Below are 22,194 nucleotides of genomic sequence, written 5' to 3' on the forward strand. Positions count from 1 at the left end.
AAGTCAGTGTCCCTGGGGCTGAGATCTGCTTTTGCCTGAAAGCCAGGCGAGGTGCAGTAAGCTCTGAGAAGCCACATGGCCTTGGGGTGAGGTGGTGAAGGTGGTGGGGATAGGGGTAACACGGTGGGGAGTGGGTGGGTGGGTCCTTCGACTCTTTTCACCACCTTTCTCCTTCCTTTCTTTTTCTCAATTCCCTCACCCCCTGCTCGCTTCTGCACCCGCTTTCTTACCCGCCCTCTGTCCCGCCCCTCCTTTCCTCCCCCGCCCCTCCCCGGCCCGCTCTCTCTCACCGCCTGGGCCCTGGCCCGCTCCCTCCTCCGCCCCCTCCCGCCCCCTCGCGGCCTCTCCTCAGGTTCCTGGTTAAGATGGCGTCCGCGGTGGCCATCGCGGCCCAGGCCGGAAGCTTCTGCGAGAGCGATCGCTGCGGCCCCGACTCTTGGCGGTCAGGTCCCAGGTGAGCGCGGCCGGGACCACGTGAGCCACTCGCTGTGGTGCCCCATGCTCTGCGTTCTCTTCGCCCTGCGCGACCCCTGGCGACCCCGTGCTCCCCGCGGCTCGGCGGGCTGTGCGGCGTCCGAGCTGCTGGACGACCCTGCTCGCCTCCCGCGGGAGGTGTCGGGGATCGCGGGGGTCTGGGTACACACCCTACGACCCTGGTCGTCCTAACGGCTCCCCTCAGCGGTGCAGGGCACTGGAACCCCGAGCTGGGGGCGAGCTCCGAAAAGTTCGGCGCACTGTTGGAAGGCAGAGGTTTCCCAGCCGCTTACTGGCTCTCCTGGGGGCGGCTCTAAGCCTGAGCTCGCTCGGCAGGCCACGTGCTGGCTTCCCAGGCTCCAGAGGCAGCTCACCTGCCAGAGTCCACCCCGGGGTGTCGCTTGTGCCCACAGTGTGCTTGTCTGTGGGGACCTGTAGGGGTCCGGGAGGAAAGTGGGAGTCTCATCCTCCTCTCTGAATGGCCTGTGTGAAAACTGCCTACCCGCTTTGTCCATGCCTCCTGGAGACTTAAGTTGGACTGGGAGCAGTTCCTCCACATTGCTCTCCTGTGGAATTTACCTTCTTCCATTTGCGAGCTTCTCAGTAGAGTGAGGCCATTGTAGGGGAGATTGTGAGTTGGCCCTGACACTCGGAGAAGCCACGCAACCACTTATCTTCCTACTTTCTTTAGCTAACCCCCCTCAACCCCCCAAAGAAAAACTTTCCTGTTCAATGAGCGGCAAATCGCTACATTTTAACCAAGGCGTGCCTAGGGCACTACGAAAAAGAAATAACTTATTAATGAATTTTTTTGAGTTACTCTAAACTTTGCTTAATTATGACATCTGTAAAGGCTTTTCTTTCTTTTCGTTACTGACATTCCATCTCTCTTGTTATTGTTAATGGGATTTAAGAGGTGCTAATACTTATTACTGTAATGTCCTTAACGGGCACTTGGCACTGTGGTGGGTGAAGGAGGAGGGTGGCGGTTTGTCTAATTAAACTCAGGGATACCTGCTACAGTAGAGTAGAGCTCTCTGGGCGATCTACGGCTTGTTCACTCTCTAAGTGCTGTGAAGAACAAGAGAGCTGGGGTGCCATTGCCCTAGATTTGAATTGATGAGAAACATGGAGCCCAGGCACTGAAAATCATAGAGTAAGAAATGATTGCCCAGAGAAACCTAAAACAGAGAGCTTAACTGACCTATGTTGTCATCTTCGCTATCTAAGTTGTGGAAATCTTGTCATACATGGGAGAGTCCGGCTGGCAAGCAGACTGGGTGAGAGACCTCTTACCTACATTGGGCACTGTTCACTGATTACATATTCGTATGTGACTTATTGTTCTGGGAACATCAGGCATCAGTAGTGTTTGGAGGTGGTTCTGGCGGGAAGAACACTTCCTCCCCAAGCCCGAGAGTCTTAGCTGGAATTCCTTTCACCAATGTAAAAAACAAAACAAAACAAAACAAAAAACAAACAAACAAACAAAAACAGGCAAACCCGTGTGAGCTTGTGACCCAGCACCGGGAGGAAGAGACTTGTGGGTTCCAAGAATTGGTGAGGTTCAACTTTAGAGAGAGATATCTTGTCTCAGGGAAGTAAGGTAGATAGTGCTAGAAGGAGACAGGTGACTTCCAGGGCAGCCTGTTCGTTCAGCCTGTTCTCTGTCTCTCTGTCTCTGTCTCTGTCTCTGTCTCTGTCTCTCTCTCTCTCTCTCTGTGTGTGTGTGTGTGTGTGTGTGTGTGTGTGTGTGAGAGAGAGAGAGAGAGAGAGAGAGAGAGAGAGAGAGATTAGTTTTTGTTTGGGTCTTACTAGCGAACCCTAGACCTGTGAAAGTCTGAGGGTGGTGACCAGTACGTCCTGGAACTTGAGTTACCGATGGCTGTGAACTATAGCATCGGCTGGGACTGAACCTGGATCCTCTGCAAGAGCAATAAGTGTGCATTGTAACATGTCCAAGACCTGAGCCATGCTCACGGTCAGGTGGTCCTGTGTAGAAAAGTCCAGCCCTGAGAAGTTCACTGCCCTGTTCAGGGTTACAGAGTGTTTGAGACAGAGCCGATGAGTAGGTTTACTTCATGTTCCCACTCTACCAGAGTAGAATCCGGCGGATGCTCCTTTTCTGGGTAAATTGGTCTGCCCACGAGTAGAAACGGTTAGCGAGTCACTAGTGCCACTGACACAGTTCTTGTGGGAACATCTTAGAGTTGACAATGTGAGTAGGTAATACCGCCTGTGACTTTAAGGAACTATGTCTTTGTACCAGCTCTATGCCTTTCTTTTGCTGGGCCCTTATTCCTGGATCATAGCAGCCACTACAGTTAAGTAAGCATGGTTCATTTTTTCCCACCAAACTTTGGAATCTTTAAGTATTTTAGGAATCTGTTGGCACTCTCAGCCTAGACCTACTTTGCACAAGCCTTGTGAAAGCAAAACAAAACAGGTGGGCAGGCCAAGATAAAAGACCCACTTTCTGGTTTTAGAAGCAACTTTAGCTTGTTTCACAGAAGTATCCACAGAATAACATCCCTCCCTGGGTTAATGTTAACAGTTGACACAGAGTTTTCATGGTTAATGTCATTGCAGTTTCTCTTTTTATTTTAAACTTATGCCTCTGGCTTCACTGTTTTGACTTTTTTTTTTTTCGGAGCTGGGGGACTGAACCTAGGGCCTTGCACTTGCTAGGCAAATGCTCTACCACTGAGCTAAATCCCCAACCCCTGTTTTGACTTTTTACCGATGTTATATCCTTTCTAGGGCTGACTTTGGCCATTTCTACACTGTCACCATGGAGGATTGCTCCAAAACCTGGGAGTTGGGGTGATGAGTAAAGCAGGCAGAGCCCTCTACCACTTGGTCCTTTACTTGATTGGAGGTAGGAAAGGGAAAGATTATAGATGCTACACTAAGAAAGATGATTTCAGGTACTGATGAAGCCATAATGAAGTCAAACAGGGCCACACAATGAGAAATAACTTAGCTTCACAGACAGATGTGTGAAAGCCAAGAAAACTTGCTCCATAGTCTTGTCTGACTTACGTTGATCAGACTGGACTAGAACTCATGAACTCATAGGGATCTGCTTGCATCTGACTCCCAAGTACTGGGATTAAAGGTATTTTTTTTATTAAAAAAAAAAAAAACTAACCAAAACCAAAACCAAACATAATACTTGTTGAAAAGTGTGTACATTAATTATTCTTTCGTTGCTGTGGCAACAAACCCAAAAAGGCGGCTTAGGGAGAAAGGGCATCATCCTGGCTCACAGTTTGAGGATAGCATATCTCTGTGTAGTCTATACTGGCAGGGAACGCAAGGCCGCAGGAGCGTGTGGCAACTGGTCACACGGTATCCCTGGTCAGGAAGCAGATGATGAGCTGTGTTCCTTCGTGCAGTTTGGGAGCACAATCCAGGGACAGGTGCCACCTGCATTTAGAGGTGGGGGAGTCTTTCCACCTTGGTTAACTTAATCTAGCAGTGCCCTCCCAGGTATGTACAGAGACTGCTCTGCTGGGTGGTTGTAGATCCCGCCAAAGTGACAATATTGATGGTCAGTGAATAGCTGGGTAAACGTGTACAACGTGAAAGCAGTCGGGTCTCCAGATGTCTAATGAGAGTGATTTACCAGCAGCGCGCGTCCTTAGTGCTTCTACCACTACCTGTTCTCCACAGAGGGAACCGTTTACCCTCTTCTCACGTCGATTCTTTTTGTTTGCCATGTAAATAAAGTTATACAACACGCACGCATGTGTTCGGCACTGCCCTATTCTATCGATTAAGATCCTGAGTTTTGGCATTTGTATTCTGAACTGAAAAGGAGGTAGCCAAATGGGATGGGAAGGGGGTGGTAAGACAGCAAGTGCAAAGGCCCTGGGGTGGGAGTGAGATCTGACAAGTAGACAAGATCCAAATCACGTGGGTCTCACGTGGAGTTCTTAAGAGCTTCGTGGTTATGTGACAGCCACAAAGTTTTACAGCTATTATAACAGGAAATGGCTGGCTTTAAGTCCTAGGGCTCTGAATTCTGTGTCCCACATTACTATGAGAAGTCGGAACTCAGGATACCTTCACAGCTTCTGAGGGGATAGCTAGCAGTTCAGGAGCAGTCTAATAGCTCTTATAGCTCCCCTCCCCCCATTCCCTTAGTTTGTTGAGGTGTACGGTCTTGTATAGCTCCAGTTGCCTTTGACTTTGAGGCATTCCTGCTTTAACTTCCCAGTGTTGGCATTACACAGCCATGCCCAGCTAGACTTCCTGGTCAATAACTCCAGCTAGCCCTTTAGGGATGTAGATGCCATGAAACCTGGTCCCATGACCCAGCCACTGAGTGCCCAGGAGCCCATTTGTCTCTGCTGAGACTTATGGGAAGAGCTGTTTGGAGCAAATAGTAATCAATTATATCCCACTCCCTCTGCCTATCCCTCTCCCTCTCCCTCTCCTTTCCCTTCCCCCCTCCCCTTCCCTTCCCCATCTGTTTCCCCCTCCCCCTCCCTTCCCCCCATCTCTCCAGGTTCTCTCTCATGTAGCCCAGGGTGGCCTCAAACCCTTGCTCATCCACCCTCTATCTCCTGAGATTACAGGCATGACCCACCACATCCCGCTTTTCTGTGATGCTGAGAGTCATACCTAGTCCATTGGGCAGAGGCAAGCGCTAATCTCAGTCCAGGTAGTAATGACGCTTTGTAGAGAAGAGCTGACTTCAGGGCATTTCTGTCCCATGATGCCTGTGTGAAGTTCAGGGAAGCTTATCTCAAGGGCTGCACAGATAGATACAGGAGACACTGCCTTTCAGGTCTAACTTTGGGGTTTCAACTGTGTGGTTCTCTTTGAAGCCCAGAGGACTGTGAATGGTCCAAGGAAACAGCTTACACCTGTGCCTCTGCTCTGGGCTACTTCAGAAAGAAGGAGCAGCCAGCACTGTGCTCCTGGCAATGGAACACATGGATGCGTGGTTTCTTGTTTTTATTTGTTTGTGTAGCCCTGGCTGTCCTGGAACTCGGTATGTAGACAAGGCTGGCTTTGAACTCTGATCAGGCCAGAACAGAGATCTGCCTGCCTCTGCCTCTGGAGTCCTGAGATAAAGGTGTGTACCACCGTGCCCAGCTATGCATGGATTTTAAAAGTGAAGGGCTGAAGGCTATAGAAACATTTATACCAGCTAAATCAAGTCAGGAGACTGCTGTACACCATGGCTTACCCGTGTCTACCCCTGCCCTGGGAAATAAATAGCTTGGCCTTTGTTCTTTTCCCATTTTTTTTAAAACCAAAAATCAACCACCCAATCAAAATCAACCAAACAAAAAAAAACCCAAAACAACAACAAAGAAAAGCTACCATGCCCGCTGCTAAAGAGGATGCTGGATTTTCCATAATTCGGTGCTAAGCTTTTGACCTGCTGTGGAAGGCCTGCCACTGATAACTCCTGTACCAGATCAGCCTTGTTCACTGTAAACAAAGCCCTGCTTTATGGGAAAGGGATTAAGTGCATGGGCCCCGCATAGCCAGAGCTGTGTCAGCCTTGTTCCCTGGCTGGGTTCCGCAGGCACCAAGCCTAGAAAGTTGCTGAAATGTGTCCCCTGGGAGGTGGAAAGGAAAGGACACGGTGCCCTAGATTGCCTGTCCTTCAACTCTCCTTACTACTCAATCTGGAATCCTCCTTGTGGCACGTACTTTCACGTGTTGGAAAACTTTGGCGTGGTGTATAAACAGTTAAATAAGTAAGAGCATTATGCTGCTTTGAAAATTAACGTCAGGGGTTAATTCGCTGAAGGTGGGGTGATGGGGCTGGCATCCCAGCAGAGAATGGACTGCATGCCTGTCAAACGCTGTGCCGTGCCCGTGCGGGGAAGAAGGGAGAGGCAGTCAGGAGCACGTGATAATGCTGACTAGTCAGGCCGAGGAGAAAGGGTGGATGGGGCTGTAGAACGCCCAGGACTTGGCCGATCACACAGCTTTACATCAGAAAGCCAAACAAATAGCGTTCTTTTGTCAGATATTTTCTGAATGCTTACTGCATGTGCCCACTGCCACAAAGTTCTACAAAGAAAGTATTTTATCATGAATGTAGTGTTTAGGAGAATAATGAGTAGGTTAGTGTACCTAATTGTGAGAGGGAGTGAGAGGTGGCGGAGGGAGGGAAGGAGAGGGAGGGATGGATGGAGAGACGGAGAGAGCTATCAAAATGTTTGTGGTCTAATTGCAAAATTGTGGCACAGCCCAGTGTTACGCTGTCATGGCGGTGCTGTGGTTGAGCTCTGTTCTGAGACCTTGTTGAATGTGTCCTGCATTGGACCACATACTTATTTCTTTGGAAGCAGGGTTCCCTTTGACCCCTGTCTGCCCTCCATCTTCATCAACTCTCAGATTCTCTGTTAATCTTTTGGAAAGACCCTTGCCTGATGATCTGACGGGCTGCTTCTATCCAGTGATTGCTGATTGTATCTTTTCTGCTTTGATGCAACCTAGAACACATGACTTAAAAAACCAAAGCACATGACTTTGCCTTCATCTTGTTTATTGTCTGTCTCCCTTTCTCCCTCACAAATAGAATGTGAGCTCCAGGAGACGGGACTTTCTTACATGTTACTGTTTCCCCTGCCACCCTAGCTAGGTGATCTGTAATGGTTTGAGGTCTGATGAATTAGTGGGCTGCAGAGACAAGGGAGAGGCAGGTAACAGGCTGAGAGGTGATGTAGGTTAGAGAGGAAAGGACCAGCTGATTGTCAAAGACACTAATTATCATTTAATTTGACTGTAACCCTCACAAGATCACGGTAGGATGGGGGTGCTTGTGCCATCTCCAAGCTCTAGGCACAGAAAGATCACATAATAACTGGCTGAGAATGCTAGTGCCAGGAAGTCACCTGCCTCATGCCAGTGAATAGCTTATGCTGTTAAATCATTAAACCTCGATTACCACAAGGTCTAGTTTGGGCTGAGCCACCCAGTTGAACCCACGAGTGTCTGTCCTGCACCAACACCTCTGACTTTGGTATTCAGATTGGGTTGGCCCAGCCTGCTGGGACTGCATCCATCTCTGGACTGGGATTGAACTCCTCCTTTTCTTGCTCTGAGACCTGGGAAACTGTAGCAGAAGACAGGAGTTCTGCATTTAATTCAGTCCAAATACTAGATCCCCAGTGCTCCTGCTGTGCAACTTGGAACAAATGATTATTTTTAAAAATTAATTTTATTAGTGCATATTAATTACACAGAAAGCGGGCTTCATCGCGCCCTTTCCACGCGACGTCTGCGCTCGGAGTTGCTTTGAGGATGTGGTATACATTCTGTGATGGAATCTGGAGCAGATGGTTGAACTTGACTCTCCCCTGAAATGGAGTTCTCACAGGTGGCTATAATGACTCAGTATTATTTATTAAACATTTGGCATTATGATTAGATCAGAGGCCTACAGTGATTATTTCTGTTGCCATGAATTTGGAGCTTAAATTGACTCGCCTTTAAAGAAAAGGGTTTACTAGCCTGTAATAATGGTTCTTCCCCAGGTTTCATATCATTTATCACTTACTGTCACTTCAGAATCAGGTACTGATTTCATGCTTCCTTAGGCTTGATTTCACCAAATAGCCATGGGAGACAGGAATGATTCTGCCCAGTTCATATGTGCAGAATTTGAGGCTGAGGAGGTAGATGGAGGCTTACGCCAAAGACCTCGGGAATGGTCAGTATCCTAGGGATGGGGTGTGGAGAGCTAGGATTGCGAAGCTGGTCCTGTTGATCTTGCCTGACAGGCTTTCATAATGAAGAGGTAGTGTTAGGAGCAGAGACACCTGGACTTGGGTGACTTAAATATTTGAGGTAAGAGAACACCGGAGAAATGACCATAACCACAGTAGGTACCATTAACTATAGGAAGTGCTGGCTTAGTTCAGGGAAATGAGTTGGTGTCGGGATGGCATTGATCAGGGCGTTAACTTTGTGGTGAGCTTACTTAAAGGCATGATTATGAAAGGATGGTGTTTAGGCACGAGCTGTGAAGGCACACGCCTGTCATCTGCCTCCAGGACTTATTTTTACCGTAAGACGCAGGGACTTGGTGTAGCATTTGAATTGGTATTGGAGATACTGCAGAGGACAAGGAATAGATTTGAGTAGGTGTAGATCCATGTGTGGGTAGAGGGCCAGGTGTCTCTCTCTCTCCAGTCCCACCCATTCTTCACAGACCTTTCATCTGTCAGTTTCTGCACTGTGGTGTGGAAGTCCTCAGTGCACAGCTTGAAGGCACGGAGGACTTTCGGCAGGGCTGCCTTGTAGAGTTTGGAATGGTGGAACAGTGAGAGATGAGGACAGAGAAATGGGGCCAAATTCAGTGGGTCCTTGTCGTTGTGGTGATGAAGGACAGTGGGAGCCATTGAAGATTTGTAGACAGACAAGTGGCACAGGCTGGTTGCTGCTTTCTAGTATGTCCTCGTCAGTGTGGAGAGGGTTGGAGGCCTCCAGGAGTCATCTGAGAGACTTTTGTACCAATATGGTGCTGTGGGTCATTGTACCCAGATCATAGCCGTAACCCAGGACGGTAACCAGATTGCTAGGGTTAACCTTGTCCCTTGTGCACCACTTAGTGATGGTTTTTTAAATTTTTTTTGCATCTATTTATCTATTTTTCTTTTTCATGTTGCAGTGTCTCCGAGAGATGAATGTTTTGTTATTTTTGTGTCATAAATTGATTGACATGTCCCTTCCATCTACAAAGTACATAAAATGGGAGATGAAGGGTGGGCAAAAGTTATTATTCAGCCTGGGGCACTGGAGAACACTGTGAGTAATTATTGTGTGACAGTAGGCAGAAGCTAGGATATCTCTGGAAACCCGGATGTACAGATGCTGTTAATTAAAATGGACCAGCTGGGGCCACGGGGATAGGAAAGGAATATTGATGTTATTAGAGAAGGAGAGCAGTGGGGTGTGGGGAGAGGAGTGCTCGGTGCCAAGCTTGATGCCCCGAGCTTGATCTTTAAGACCCACAGGGTGGAAGGAGCAACGTTGGCAAGTTGTCTTCTGCCACACAAACAAACAAGCAAACAAGCAAGCAAGCAAACAAGCTAAAAGAAAATACTGGGGCTGTAACTCAGGGGACAAGGAACTTACCTAACATGCAGGGGTTCCTGACACCATCCTCAGTTCCTTGTAAACCAGGCATGCTGGCACCTGAGAGGGGGAGGCAGGAAGATGAAAATTCAGGGTCACTCTTGGCTACAAAGTGAGTTCAAAAGCCTGAAGTATGTGAGACCCTTTTCAGAAGTAGGAAGAGGGGTGGGGGGTTATGGGTGAGGGAGGGAAGGAAGGAAGGAAAGAAGGAAGGCGGGGTAGGGAGAAGGAAGAGATAGGGACTAGACAGGACTCTAGTCCTGCTTTTTTTGATGGGTTTCCATTGCTGCCCTGAGCCAAGTGACAAAAGGGAGACATAGGGTTGTTGCTGTCCCTGGGCAGAGGAGGCAAGCATTTTATATCCTGTATAAAACAGTTCTGATTTCCCTGCCCTCCGAACTGTACTTTGCCCCCCTGCCTGGGTTTTTGCTGGGTGTGTTAGGACCTCAGTAAAGAAGCAGGCATGTAAAAGAAGTGTCCAGAAGGAGAAATGCGTCAGCTTACAGAGCAGAGCACAGTGCAGGATGCAGGAAGCCCAGCTGGATCCACACTGTGAGGGGAGAACCAGTGTCCACCAGTTGTCCTCTTACAGCATGGCCACATGCCCTTGCCCCCCCCCACACTACATATTTAAAAATGTAGAAAACAAGACCCCCTCCCCCAAACAAAGCACAGTGTGGGGTGTCCTTCCTAGTTCCAGCAGCAGCTCAGGCCTTTGGAATGCTACAGCTGGGTATAGCTTTTCCTTTTCTGCCCTTATTCTTGGGTGCAGGTTGAAGGTTCTCCTAAGGTTTATTTGGTTGTATATAGAAAAAAGGAGAGACTTTCTTGGACTTGTCTGGGGGAAAAAGAAATGACTTGTAGTACTGAAGGGGAATGCCCGAGCTCTCTGAGTCTTACTGGTCACTTGGAGAACATTTCTTTGTACTGTCATCCAGCCATGGTCAAATGAGGTTTTCCATATGTAAGACCAGAAGCTTCACACCGGTAGGGACACATCCCTGGCTTTCCCTTAGCAGTGTACTGAGACATCCTGGGACCTCTTGGTTCTCTGCTTCCTGCTCTCGGGGAAGAGGATTCCAGTGAGGTCGGGTGGTCAGTAAATGACTCCCCTTTTGGCTGAGCCTCCTTTAGGTCAGCCATAGCAGCAGCTGGCTGTTCCATCAGCCTTGTATCAGCTCCAAGCTAAGGTGTAGGATTCACTCCACTCGAACCATTAGTAAGAAGCTCACACATTTTATTCCTAGACTGATGTGTTTGAGAGCCCATGGGAAGCTGTTTATAAGGTACTCGTGCCAGGATTTCAGGGATAACCCAGAACTGGAATCACTCTGCCAGGCTCAAATCTTGCTTTCAAGGTTTAGTATATTTGTGATTTTGAAGAATTATTGTAAGACTGACTGCCTTTATTTACAGTGTTCTGAAATGCAGATGTCTTTTGCATTTTATGTCCTGGTGATTTTCCCCCCCTAAATGGTTTGTTAAAAGATCCATTGCATGGCTGTTGGCTTATGATTGTTACAGTTCTGGTAATTGAAACCAGTGCCTTGCACACCACAGCCAAGCCTTGCATCTCTTAGCTACATCTCAGCCTTCATTTGTTTTTGCCTTGTTTTGTTTCTGTTGTTCATTTTGGTTTTGAACTTGCACTTGCCCTGTGCTTGGCCTTGGCGCCTTAGATCTGGTTGAGTTAGTTTAATTCCCAGGGCCTCTGCTTCCTCATCTGCAAACGAGGCAAAGTACTACCGTAACTTCCTGGCATTGCACTGAGCCTCACACGGGTCTTCTCCTTGGATCTTAGTCACTAAGTGTTAGCATTGGTTTGGGTTAAATTATCAGCAAACAGGATATCTAATCGGGTGGCTTTATTTCCACGAAAGAGCGGCTTTGCTGCAACTCTGGCTTTCCTCTCTAGTCCTTTAGACCCTATGGCCTGTGTGGATAATTAACGGGAAGCAGGGAACTAAAAAAGCCAGGCGGGAAAGTGACATTAAGGGGTAGAGGTTCTCTGTGGGGTCTCGTCCTGCAACTTGAGAAGATTCCTGGACCCCCACCATTGCTTGGAACTGGAGATCAGCATTTCAACTGGAGGAAAATGCGGATGGTTTCTTCCTCTCTACGGATGGTGCACTCTGCATGGTTTCATGAGAAACCCACCCTGTCCTCCATCAGCGTCGTCTGCTGCAGTCTTCTTCCTGTTGCTGGGATGCTTGACTACAGCCTTGGACTGAAGGACTTATTTGGGTTAACTTCCTTGGCAAGGAAACAGATAAACCACGTTTAATATACACTCTCATTCCAGCCTGAGGGTATATGCAGGCCTTTAATAAGTAATACAAAGAAAGTTGGGGCTTATTATTTTTGATTAAGGGAATAAACTATTAATGATGAATGCTTCTTTGTTGAAATTTAAAGTGCCTTTAAAGTGAAGTATCATTAAAATTGAAAGCCAGCAACACAAGGACAACAAAATGAATTTTTTACTGACTTTTAAAAATAATGAAGGGAAAAAAAAAACAAAGGTGCCATTGAGATAATTAAATAAGCCAAGGATATAGAGATAGTGGAGTTGAAGGCAGTAGGTCTCCATGATGCAGAACTGGTGTTGAGCAATGAACAGCTGGAGTCAGGCTGCAGGGAGTGTGGTTGGATCACAGAGTGAACGGAACTGAGGCGGAAGGCTTCTGACTGGTCCCAAGGACTGCAGGACTGTAGGGTTAGACACCAGTCCCACTAGAGCAGGGCCCGAGTGTCCTAGATCGGTTCTTTTTTGTTTGATGCCAGTTTATGGGGAGGCTTTTATGAGTGCTATAAATGGATTTTATGACTATATTTTATATAAAATGTAATTTAATATGGAGGAAACTTTACTGAGTTAAACTTTATATAAAAGATGAGAAACCTTTATATAAAGATGTGTTAAAGGTCCCCAGGTAGGGATATCCAGTGGTGGGTCCTCTAATCTTCATGTTGGCATGTATCAGTGTTTCATTCCTTGTTCAGATACTGTCCCATGTGGTCCAGGCTGGCCTCAAACTCAATATGGAACCAAGGATAACTTCGAAATTTTAATCCTCCTGTGTCTACTTCCTCAGTGCTGGGATTATAGTTTTATGTCACTCACTGTGCTCTGTTTATGTGGTGCCGGGAATAGAACCCAGGGCCTTTGCATATTATGTAAGCACTCTCCCAGCTGAGCTATATCCCCATACCCTGTGTCCTTTCTCTAAGGTGTTTTGTTCATGAGGAATCCATTTCTGGCTCAGAGAACCTCTTGCCTAGAACTCTGAAGTTTAGGTTATTGTTTAAATAAGATTAATTATTAACACAAGACAGCGCTTGGGTGTTCAGGTCTTGCCACATTTGGGGAAATAATAAAGGAACCGTTGGGACTGGAACCTAGGGCCATGCACTTGCTAGGCAATGCTGTACACTGAACCTTATCTGAAACCTTGGAACTGCTCTTTTGATTAAAAAAAAAGATGGACTAGCAAATGTTTTTTAATGGCTCTAAAACCTTGTTTATGTTTCTCAAAGTTTCTGAAGTTTTAAAAATATGGCTGCTTGTTTTGTGGTTTTGCTGCTTTTGTTATGTTTATGTGTGATGAACGGTTGACTGTCTTAAGCTTTTGAGCTATCGTGTGGCATTGCACACACTCCTTCACTTCCTTGCCAGTCGCTGCTGGATTTACCATTCTCCTAACCAAAACTGTCCATTGAGTGCACGTCACACACACCCACCTCCAAGCCAGGCACCACAGTGCGCCGCTTGGTTTCCATGATGTGGCACTCAAGCGAGGCTCATACCTGTTCTTCTTTTGCTGCCTTATTTCATTTAGCATATCTTCAGAACATGTCCATGTTGTAGTATGTGTCACATACCCTTCTTAAGGCAGCATAATATTTTATAGGGAGTATATGTGTATATAAACATATGCTATATGTGTTCCTGTGTACAATTTTATTTATCCTCCACCTTTCAGGGAATACTTATGCGGTTTTCTTCCTTTTGGGTAGTCTGGACATTGATATATATATACATAAAAGTCTATGTTAATATTCACCTTTCTAGGAGTGTTCAATGTGTAGTATGAGCTATATTTTTGACTTCCCATGTGTAATTAAAATGTCTACTAGAAATATTTTTCTTCATGATAGTCTATAAAATATTTCTATTCATGTCTGCTTCCAGCATGTTGACTCAGCGTGACAAAGGTGCACTGTTAAGCTCAGGAGGCGGAGCCTTGGAAAGCAGTGTGGGGACAAAGACGGTTGTTGCTTCTCCAGTACATAGGTACCCCTTGCTGTAGACTCACAGTGAGTGTGCCTGGTGCCGAGACAGCTTGCGGCCTCCAGGCATTGTGCTGTACTGTGTCTCTTGGACTCACCCACACAGCGGCTGTTAATGCCTGGAGAGCTGAGGCCAAGCTTATGTGGAAACAGACACCTGACATTGTCAAGGTCACCCCAGCACCGGGCCTTTGCAGGGAAGTGTCTGAGTCCTCGTGGCGACCCTGGTGGTGGTAGGCATTTCTGTTGTCATTGTCTAAGCCCATTTTAAAAAGGAACACACTGTGCCTCAGAGACATTAACTGTCTTCCTTATTGTGGCGCCCCTCAGGCTGGCACTTACAGTGGCATATTGAATTGTGCCCTTCGTGAACTGAGTTATGTCTGTGAAGTTCTTACTTCAGTATCTCAGGATGGAATGTTTTGTGAAAATAAAGACATCACACGGGAACTCAAGTTAAAATGAGGCCGTCAGAGCCAGGAGTAGAGGGGCATATCTTTAATCCCAGCATTCGGGAAGCAGAGGCAGGCCGCTCTCTGAGTTTGAGGTCTAGAAAGTGTGTAGGCAAATCCTGTCTCAACAAACAAAGTCAGATAATTAGCACAGACCCTGATCCAGTCAGTCTGACTGATGACTTTATAAAATGGGGAAGTGCAGACCCAGCTGCACTTACATAGTGAGGAGGGCAGAGGAACATGAGGGCGGTGGTCAGGAAGAACAAAATGGACTGTAGTGACCAGAGCTAGGAGTGAGGTATGGAATATAGTCCAAGGACCTAGCCTTTGGTTTTGGACTTTTAGCCTCCAGAAACTGTGACCGAATATGTCTTTTTTACCCCCTCAAGAAAGAATCTGGCTGTGTAATCCAGGCTGGCTTGGAATTTAAGGCAGTCCTTTTGCCTTAGTCTCCTGTGATGGGATTATAGGCAAGACCACCACACACACATTTCTTCCTTGTCTTTCTCTTTCTCCTCCTCTGCTTCTTCCTCCTACTCCTCTGCCTCTTCATTTTCTTCTTCTTTACGACCCACTTCTAAGCCACATGGTATGTGGTACGTTGTTATCATTCTAATAACAGTGCACAATTTATCCTCTATGCTTTTTGAAGAATGGGAGTTCCAGGGGCCACCTGGGACCCGTCATGAAGCTAGTTTTGATCACAGGGACCTTCAGTAATACTGTGCATGGAGAAGAAGCAGGCATGGATGGCATTCTGGTCACATGTTCCTGCAGTGAGGTGACAAAATGCTCCCTCAGGTCTCTGTATGCTGCTTTAGTGTCTGGGTTTGTCTAGAGGGCGGTGTCCCTAGTACCTGCAGAGTTAGCTCAGCAACCAAGACCAGCATTTGACGTGCTTTAAGCTTTGTTTGTTTTTGAACCAAGATAGTTTCCCGTTCAGTTACTCCCTAGTGCTAGGGTGGGCAAACTCACGGCTTAGGAAAGAAAAGCTGTAATGGAGGCGAGTATTGGCAGGCACGAGAATGGGCTTTGATGCTGGATCCCAAGGAGGAGGCCCAGAAAGGTTTTAAAAAGCAGTGTGGCTGGAATACATGTGGACCTTTATTCAGATGTGTCAGTTTAGTCATGTAATTTTCACTTAGCTCTGAAGTAAGAAAATAGCAAACCTTATTATTATTTTTTTCACATGTCATTCCCCTCCAAAAACCATTCTCTTTGTTTAGGTAGCTCAGCCAAGCAAGGTTAGACAAAACCTGGGTGTTTTAATGCGCTGTGCTAGACCTTTTCAGAAACACTTGCATAACTTAATCCAGCCGATTTTTTTTCTTTTTTCTTTTTTTTTGTAATCAGAAGCATTACACTGGGCTCTTCAGTAGTATAAAGTTGAAATTTAAGAACAATCAGCTTGCAATCAAAAGCTGATTACACACGAACAATAATGAACAGGAAAGCGAGAGCTCTGCGATGGAAGGAAAAGGTGCAGGAGCAGACCTTGAAGAAGGAAGTGCAGAGGAGAAGGTGTGGTGTCCTGACTGACTGAGATGTGTGCAGCCTGACAGGCAGCGATGCTCACAGACTGTCTGAGTGGCAACAGGGAGATGGGGAGTAGGGAGAGTAACTGAGACATCAGTGCTGTGGATGAAGTAATGGAGGAAAAGCCATTGGTTTTAGGACAGAGTTAGGGCTCTGTTTAGTGTTGATGGAAGGCACAAGGTTTGTGTCTTTCTGCCCTGTTGATTGGTTCTGTGGCTTTCAGCCTCACTGGACCCTGTCCCTGTACTAAACTGCTTAATATCTGCTATACCTGTTACTCATCCAGGCTCTTGCTCAGTGCTGGTTCCGTGTGTAGCTTTGCACAGTGGCTGCTGCAGCAGTGTGCCCTGGAATGCGCTGCAGGCCACTGGAACCCAGATGAATCGAGGAAATCCAGGAAGTAGCACCAAATCCCAGGCACTCTAGTCAGATGACGCATAGGCCATAAATGAGGCAGGTGAGTCTCAGGCCGTAGCCAGCTCTATGTGTAACATTTGATAACTTACGTTCTGAAGATTAAGAAGTGTCACGTGTGTAAAGTGTACAAGAACAAACTGTATGTGTCAAAAACGTGTTTTTTTCCGTAGACATGCCAACAAATAACAGTAGCCAGTTGTAATGAGTAATCTGAAGTAAACTCCCTCCTGAAGTAAACTTCCTCTACCTGGAAGGAGCGTGGAAACATTCCAAGATCAGTTCTGTGGTTTACAATCAGTACTGAGGTCACAAGATTCTTATTTTCTCGGAGTTTTCTCTCAAGTACTCCGAATTCTTCTCACGAGACTCCGTTCTTGGACTGTGGTTCTGTTTGTTTGTTTGTTTGTGTTCGTTTTTTTTTGAGAGAAGACCTCAAACCCTGTCAGGCTACTCTTCAGCTTTTGGTTTTCTCAAACAACCCTCCTGCCTCCTAGCAGCTAGGACTTCAAATGCACACCACTGCTGCCTCACCCGGCTTGATCTCTGCTCCTGGGAGACACGAGGAGGGATGGTGGTGCCTGTAGCTGAGGGAATGGTCATTGGAAGATGAAGGCTGAATGAATTCCCCGAAGGGGACCAAGGGCTACGAGCTGTGGAGTAATCTGGTGAAGAGTGTTGCAGACAGAGGAGTAGCTAGTGCCGGGGCCTTGGTGTGGGCTCGCGTGTTTGATGTATCTAAACAACGAGCAGATGGCGGGCAGTCCTGGGCTTGGGAGAGCGCAGTAGATGTGTCAAAGTTTATCTTGCTGGAGTCCACGCCACAGTACTGTAGATAGCACACTGTGGATGTTGCCTATTGTGTGTACGCTTCCGGGGTGTAACCCAGGCTGCAGGTGGTGTGGAAATTCTAGGTTAATTGTGCACCTGCCGAGAGACAGTTTGCTTGTTTTCAGTTTATGTCCATCACAAATAACCATCTATAAACAGAGCTGTTTCAGTTTTTATTTGAACATATTTGTGTCTCTAGGGTATGTTCCCAGGAGAAGTATCTTGGCCACATTGTAAATGTATGTTTGGTTTTTAAAGAAACTGCTGTGCTGGGCTCTGGAGATGGCGGAGTAGCCCAAGGAGCTGTGCTCACAGCTGCTAATCTGATGTTCCCAGTTGTAGTTTTTTGTTTTGTTTTGTTTTTTTGTTTTGTTTTGTTTTTTTCCCAACAGCATGGCATGAGGAAACGGGTTTCTCAATCCCTGTCAGCCTTTGTAGTGTTAAAAATCTCAGCTGTCCTAGGGGTGATAGTTGGGTTTCAGTAAGGCTGGTCATGGCGAATATCCTGTTGATGACTTGTTTGCCTCCTGCATATCGTCAGTGAAATGTCTTTTTGTGTCTTCTGTCCATTTTCTGTTTTGACTTTTTAAAAGAGACTTTTAAAAATTTTATGTATGAGTGCTCAATCTGCATGTACACCTGCATGCCAGAAGAGGGCATCAGATCACATTATAGATGTTTCTAAGCCACCATGTGATTGCTGCGATTTGAACTCAGGACCTCTGGAAGAGCAGACAGTGCTCTTAACTGCTGAGCCACCTCTCCAGCCCCCCATTTTGATTTTTAAAGTGCTGAATTTTGGAAGTGCTTTATGCTTTCTGTGTGCTAATTGTGGTGTGCAGGTATCCCACCCTGCCCCCCATCTGCAGCTTCTCTTCTCAGTCTTCTAGCATCGTCTGCCAGAGAACAGTCTTGAACTTAGTCAGCTCCAGTTGCTCTCCTTCTTTCTGATGGGTCATGATTTTGAAGCCATGTCTAAGAACTATTTATCAAGCCCTAGAGCTGAAAGCACCTGCTGTGTTATCTTCTGAAACACTTGTTTTTATTGATTGACTAATTGATTTATAGACAGAGTCTTTATAACCCAGGTTGGCCTTGCTTCTTAAGGGGCTGACTTCAAACTGCCAAGTGATCCGAAGCCTTCTGCCTCCAGACTGCCAGGGGCTGGGAGCCACCACACCCAGCTATAAGGTGGTTTTCGCTTTTTTTAGTTGAATTTCCTTCCTTCCTTCCTTCCTTCTTTCCTTCCTTCCTTCCTTCCTTCCTTCCTTCCTCTCATCCCTTCCTCCCTCCCTCCTTTCTTCTTAATTTTTAATAGCTTTAAATATACATCTCAGATCCATGTTGAGTATTTATGTAAGCTGTCAGGTTAGGGTGAAGCTCGTTTGTGGATTCATTTCCAGCTGCACATGCTGTTGTTTCAGCACTGTTCATTTGAAGGATCGACCCCTCCACGAGTGGATGCTGCAGGGATGGTTCTCATGCTTCCCCCACGGAATTGTAGCATTTTAAACCACTAGGCGGCCCTGCCATCATCCTTCACTAGGAAACACCTGAAGTTTTGAGCACTAAGGTTGGGAGGGAGCCAGCTCTGTGGTTCTGCTTCCTTGCCTGCTTCTAGTGTGGGTCATTGGATGTCCTGTTTGTTGGATACGACCCCTGTCGCTCTGTGGCGTTGCTTGGTTTCTCAGATTCCCGTATGTATATTGAGTCAAGGACCATCTGAGATTGTGGAAAAGGGTTTTTGACATTTGCTTTACTGTTCCTGTTGACTCTTGGCTATAAAGTCAGATGAAGCTATTGTGTCAGTCTACAGTAAGAGAGATACTGCCCTTAAAACTTGATATTTTGGTAAACTGTGTCTTCGCATAGCAGCTTTCTTCTTACCGTTTTGATGTGTAATGGGGTACGGGAATGCAGACAGCAAACCCATCAGTGTTAGGCTCCGTTCCATTTGTAACATGTCGATCAAGTTAAAAAGTCTGAAATGGATTCGGGTGGTTGATGGGGCCCTAGTTCTCTCAGCTTCCTCACTTCTGTCTCCTAGGAAGGAACTGACGGACGTTCAGATGGTCTTGAGTCGCACACGTGCGTTGACATTCTGCCTCTGTGGTGGGTTATAGTATTTTAGGACTGTAAGTAACTGGAAATGATTCAGCCTCGACACAGAAGCCAGCACTGTTTTATATGGGCAGTGAATATATGCTCACCCAAGTCTGGCTGTCACACAGACTCACATTGCTGTGCCAGAGGCCCCTCTCTCATTCTGTTTCATAAACAGTTACTGTAATCACAGGCTGTCAAGGCAGACTCCTGCCTGGCTCTAGTCTCTCCTCTGACCCTGTTGGGTGTGTGTTCTTGGGCAGGTTACATCACTACATGCTTAGAGAATCCAAGGAAACAACACAAGGTACCAAGATGGCTTTAAGAGCTGAAGACCATATGGGCAGGTCGGGTGGCCCAGCCAGTGGTGGTGAGAGCACCCTTAGTAGCACATGCTATTTTGTTAGTGATGATAAATACTGTTTTTTTCTTTATGTAGTAAATTAAATATGAAGATTTTCAATTTTTCCCCTGCTTCTCAAGAAAGAATTCTTTTCTTCTATCTTGCTTACTTGCTTACTTTCATTAAAAAATTTAATACATACATAAATAAGTAAATGGATTTTTTTTTGTTTGTTTCCAGGCTGCTGAGACAGGGTGTCATGTTGTAGCTCTGGCCTAGAATTCATAATATACAGGCCTTGCACTTCTGGTGGCCTCAGTCTTCCAAGTATTTGGATTATAGACATGACTTACCACACCCAGTTTAGTATGTTTTTCTTAATCAATTGTTTATGCGCAGTCTGTAAAGTTGGGTTATATGGAATACTTGCTTTTTAAAGATTTACTTTTTAAATATTGCTTTTTAATTATGTGTGTATGTATAGGCGTGTGTGTGTGTGTGTGTGTGTGTGTGTGTGTGTGTGTGTGTGTGTGTGTGTGTGGTGTGTGGATCCTTTGGAGGTGGGAAGAGGGCTTTAGATCCCTTGGAGCTGAAGTTACAGGTTGTGAGCGGCTAGCCACACATGCTGGGAACTCATGTGGCCCTCTGGAGAAGCTGGAAGCACTCTTAAGCACTGAGCCTCTCTCTAGCTTCCATGGCATGCTTTCTTCAAATTGGAGTCTGAGTAGGTTAAGGGTAAGCACTATGTCACAAAACATAACACTAGGATTTCTCTTTCTATCATTCTTTAATGAGAGTCCCTGCTGGGTGAGCAGAAACTGTTTTCTTGTTGCAGTGCTGCTGATCAAATCCAGTCCTCTTGTACAACAGGCATATGCCTGACCCCTGAGTCATGTCCCCACCAAAAGGGTGCTTAGGCAGGAGTGGTCCTGGCACCACATGGGCATGTAGACCTTTTCCAGTCTTCCTCCAGCCTTCTGGCCCTCTTTCCTCTTTTTCTCCTGCCTGTAGATGCAGAGCCCATCCACACTGTTGTCACACTGAGCCGTGAGGTTCCCTCTGTCTCTGGTCTAGATGTCCTTGTCTGTTTCCACATCGCTGTGGAATGCCTCCCCCCGCCCCCATCTCTTTGTTCACATTTAAGATTTATCCCAAATGGTATTCCAGGAAATGTTTTCTGTTTCTCTCTGGCCCATCCTCTGTGGACACTTGCTGAGTTCCCTTCATCTTTGTGTCTTTAATGTCTTGAATGGGATAGTTGTGTAGAACCAAGAGGGCTGCTTGCTGGGTAACAGGCTTACAGTTAAACCTGCTGTTGATAAATATATATATATATATATATATATATATATATATAAACTTTGAGTCTTCCAGAAGAGAATGTGGGCATCTTGATGACATCATAACTTGCAAAATAGAGAGATCAATTTTATTTCTCATTTAATGAAAAACCGCCCATGAATAAGTGATAAAAAATTTAATAGAGAGGATAATCAGATATTGCTTCTAGCCTTCTCCCCACCCCCCACGACCCATGTAAAAATCCAATTACTTTACCCCTTTTCCCGAGAAGCCCTTTAATCAGTGAGTTTGCAGTAGACTGTGAGGAGTAAGTTGAGATTTGATGGCTCTTGATTTTCGGACTAGAAAAGCTTGTGCTGTAACTTGGAGCTCTCTGTGTTGTTTCCACGGTGTGGTGTTGGCATGGTCCTTAGTGCAGAAGAAGTTACTAAGCAAATTCTAATGTTGAAAATAAACGCGGGCACAGCCGAGGAAGGGTAAGGTTCCAGTGTATGGTGCAAGGTCGGCCACCAAGCAGAGTACCGGGGCCTTCCCCAGTCCAGCTGCTGAAGCTCTCCCTCTCCTTCTCCCTAACCTCCAGTTAGTTTCCTGAGTTTACTTGGTGGCCAATGAGAGGTTAACTTACTTCAAGGTCTGAAATGAAGGAGCGAGTCAGTCACTAGTATGAGAAAAGAGAGTCTGGTTTACAGTGTGTCATTTGTGCATGAAATAGAATTATATTACGGAGATCTCTTTGATTAAAAGAATACCCTTATCTTGCCATTTGTCCGTCCCCCACTACTACTAGGCTGGTTTTAGCAATCATCTGAAAGGAGGATCTGTCTTCTAGTTTGACAGGCAGCAACTGATGTCACTGTGCTGAGGCTTTGGCTCTCTTAGAGCCTGAGAAGACTTAAATGAGCTCCTTAGTGTAGACGGGCCCTTGAGAGGACGGGCTGCTTCGTGAACCAATCCCTGGCATAGAGACAGCCTTGGGGAAAGAAAGCTAGGTCCTACTGTCAGACACAGCTGATAAAAACAGGCAGGACCACGTTTCTGATTTTAATTTGACTTGGAAAACTTAGCTGACCATCCTTACCAAAAACTCAGAAAACACAGGAAAATATTGTATAGTGACTGTAATGGTCCTTTACTCACCTGAGCCCTAGAGAATGCCGTTGTGAACGTACCATGGACTGTTGTGATGCGCACAGGCTCGCCATGTGTTTATAACTTCTTTTAACCGGATTTACAATCATACTAATCTTCTGTTTGATGTTCAGGAGTACTTACCTGCTCGTTAAGAATTTATGGAAATACTAATTTTGATGACAAAGAATTCAAAGGAAGTGAAGA

The 22,194-nt window shown here is 46.2% G+C and overlaps 1 protein-coding gene across 1 annotated transcript in view; it reads left to right on the plus strand.

Moving 5' to 3' along the window:
* Positions 1–364: 364 nt before the first annotated feature.
* The window catches only part of Suclg2 (succinate-CoA ligase GDP-forming subunit beta), a gene marked incomplete at its 5' end in the record, with an annotated part of 147,334 nt that continues 125,504 nt past the window's right edge, over positions 365–22,194 (plus strand). The window contains one exon of the mRNA XM_032906046.1: positions 365–454. Within this exon, the coding sequence (XP_032761937.1) occupies positions 365–454 (90 nt within the window). The remainder of the gene's footprint in view (positions 455–22,194) is intronic.

Source organism: Rattus rattus, chromosome 6 (assembly GCF_011064425.1).
Source record: "Rattus rattus isolate New Zealand chromosome 6, Rrattus_CSIRO_v1, whole genome shotgun sequence".
In the NCBI taxonomy this organism is placed as follows: domain Eukaryota; kingdom Metazoa; phylum Chordata; class Mammalia; order Rodentia; family Muridae; genus Rattus; species Rattus rattus.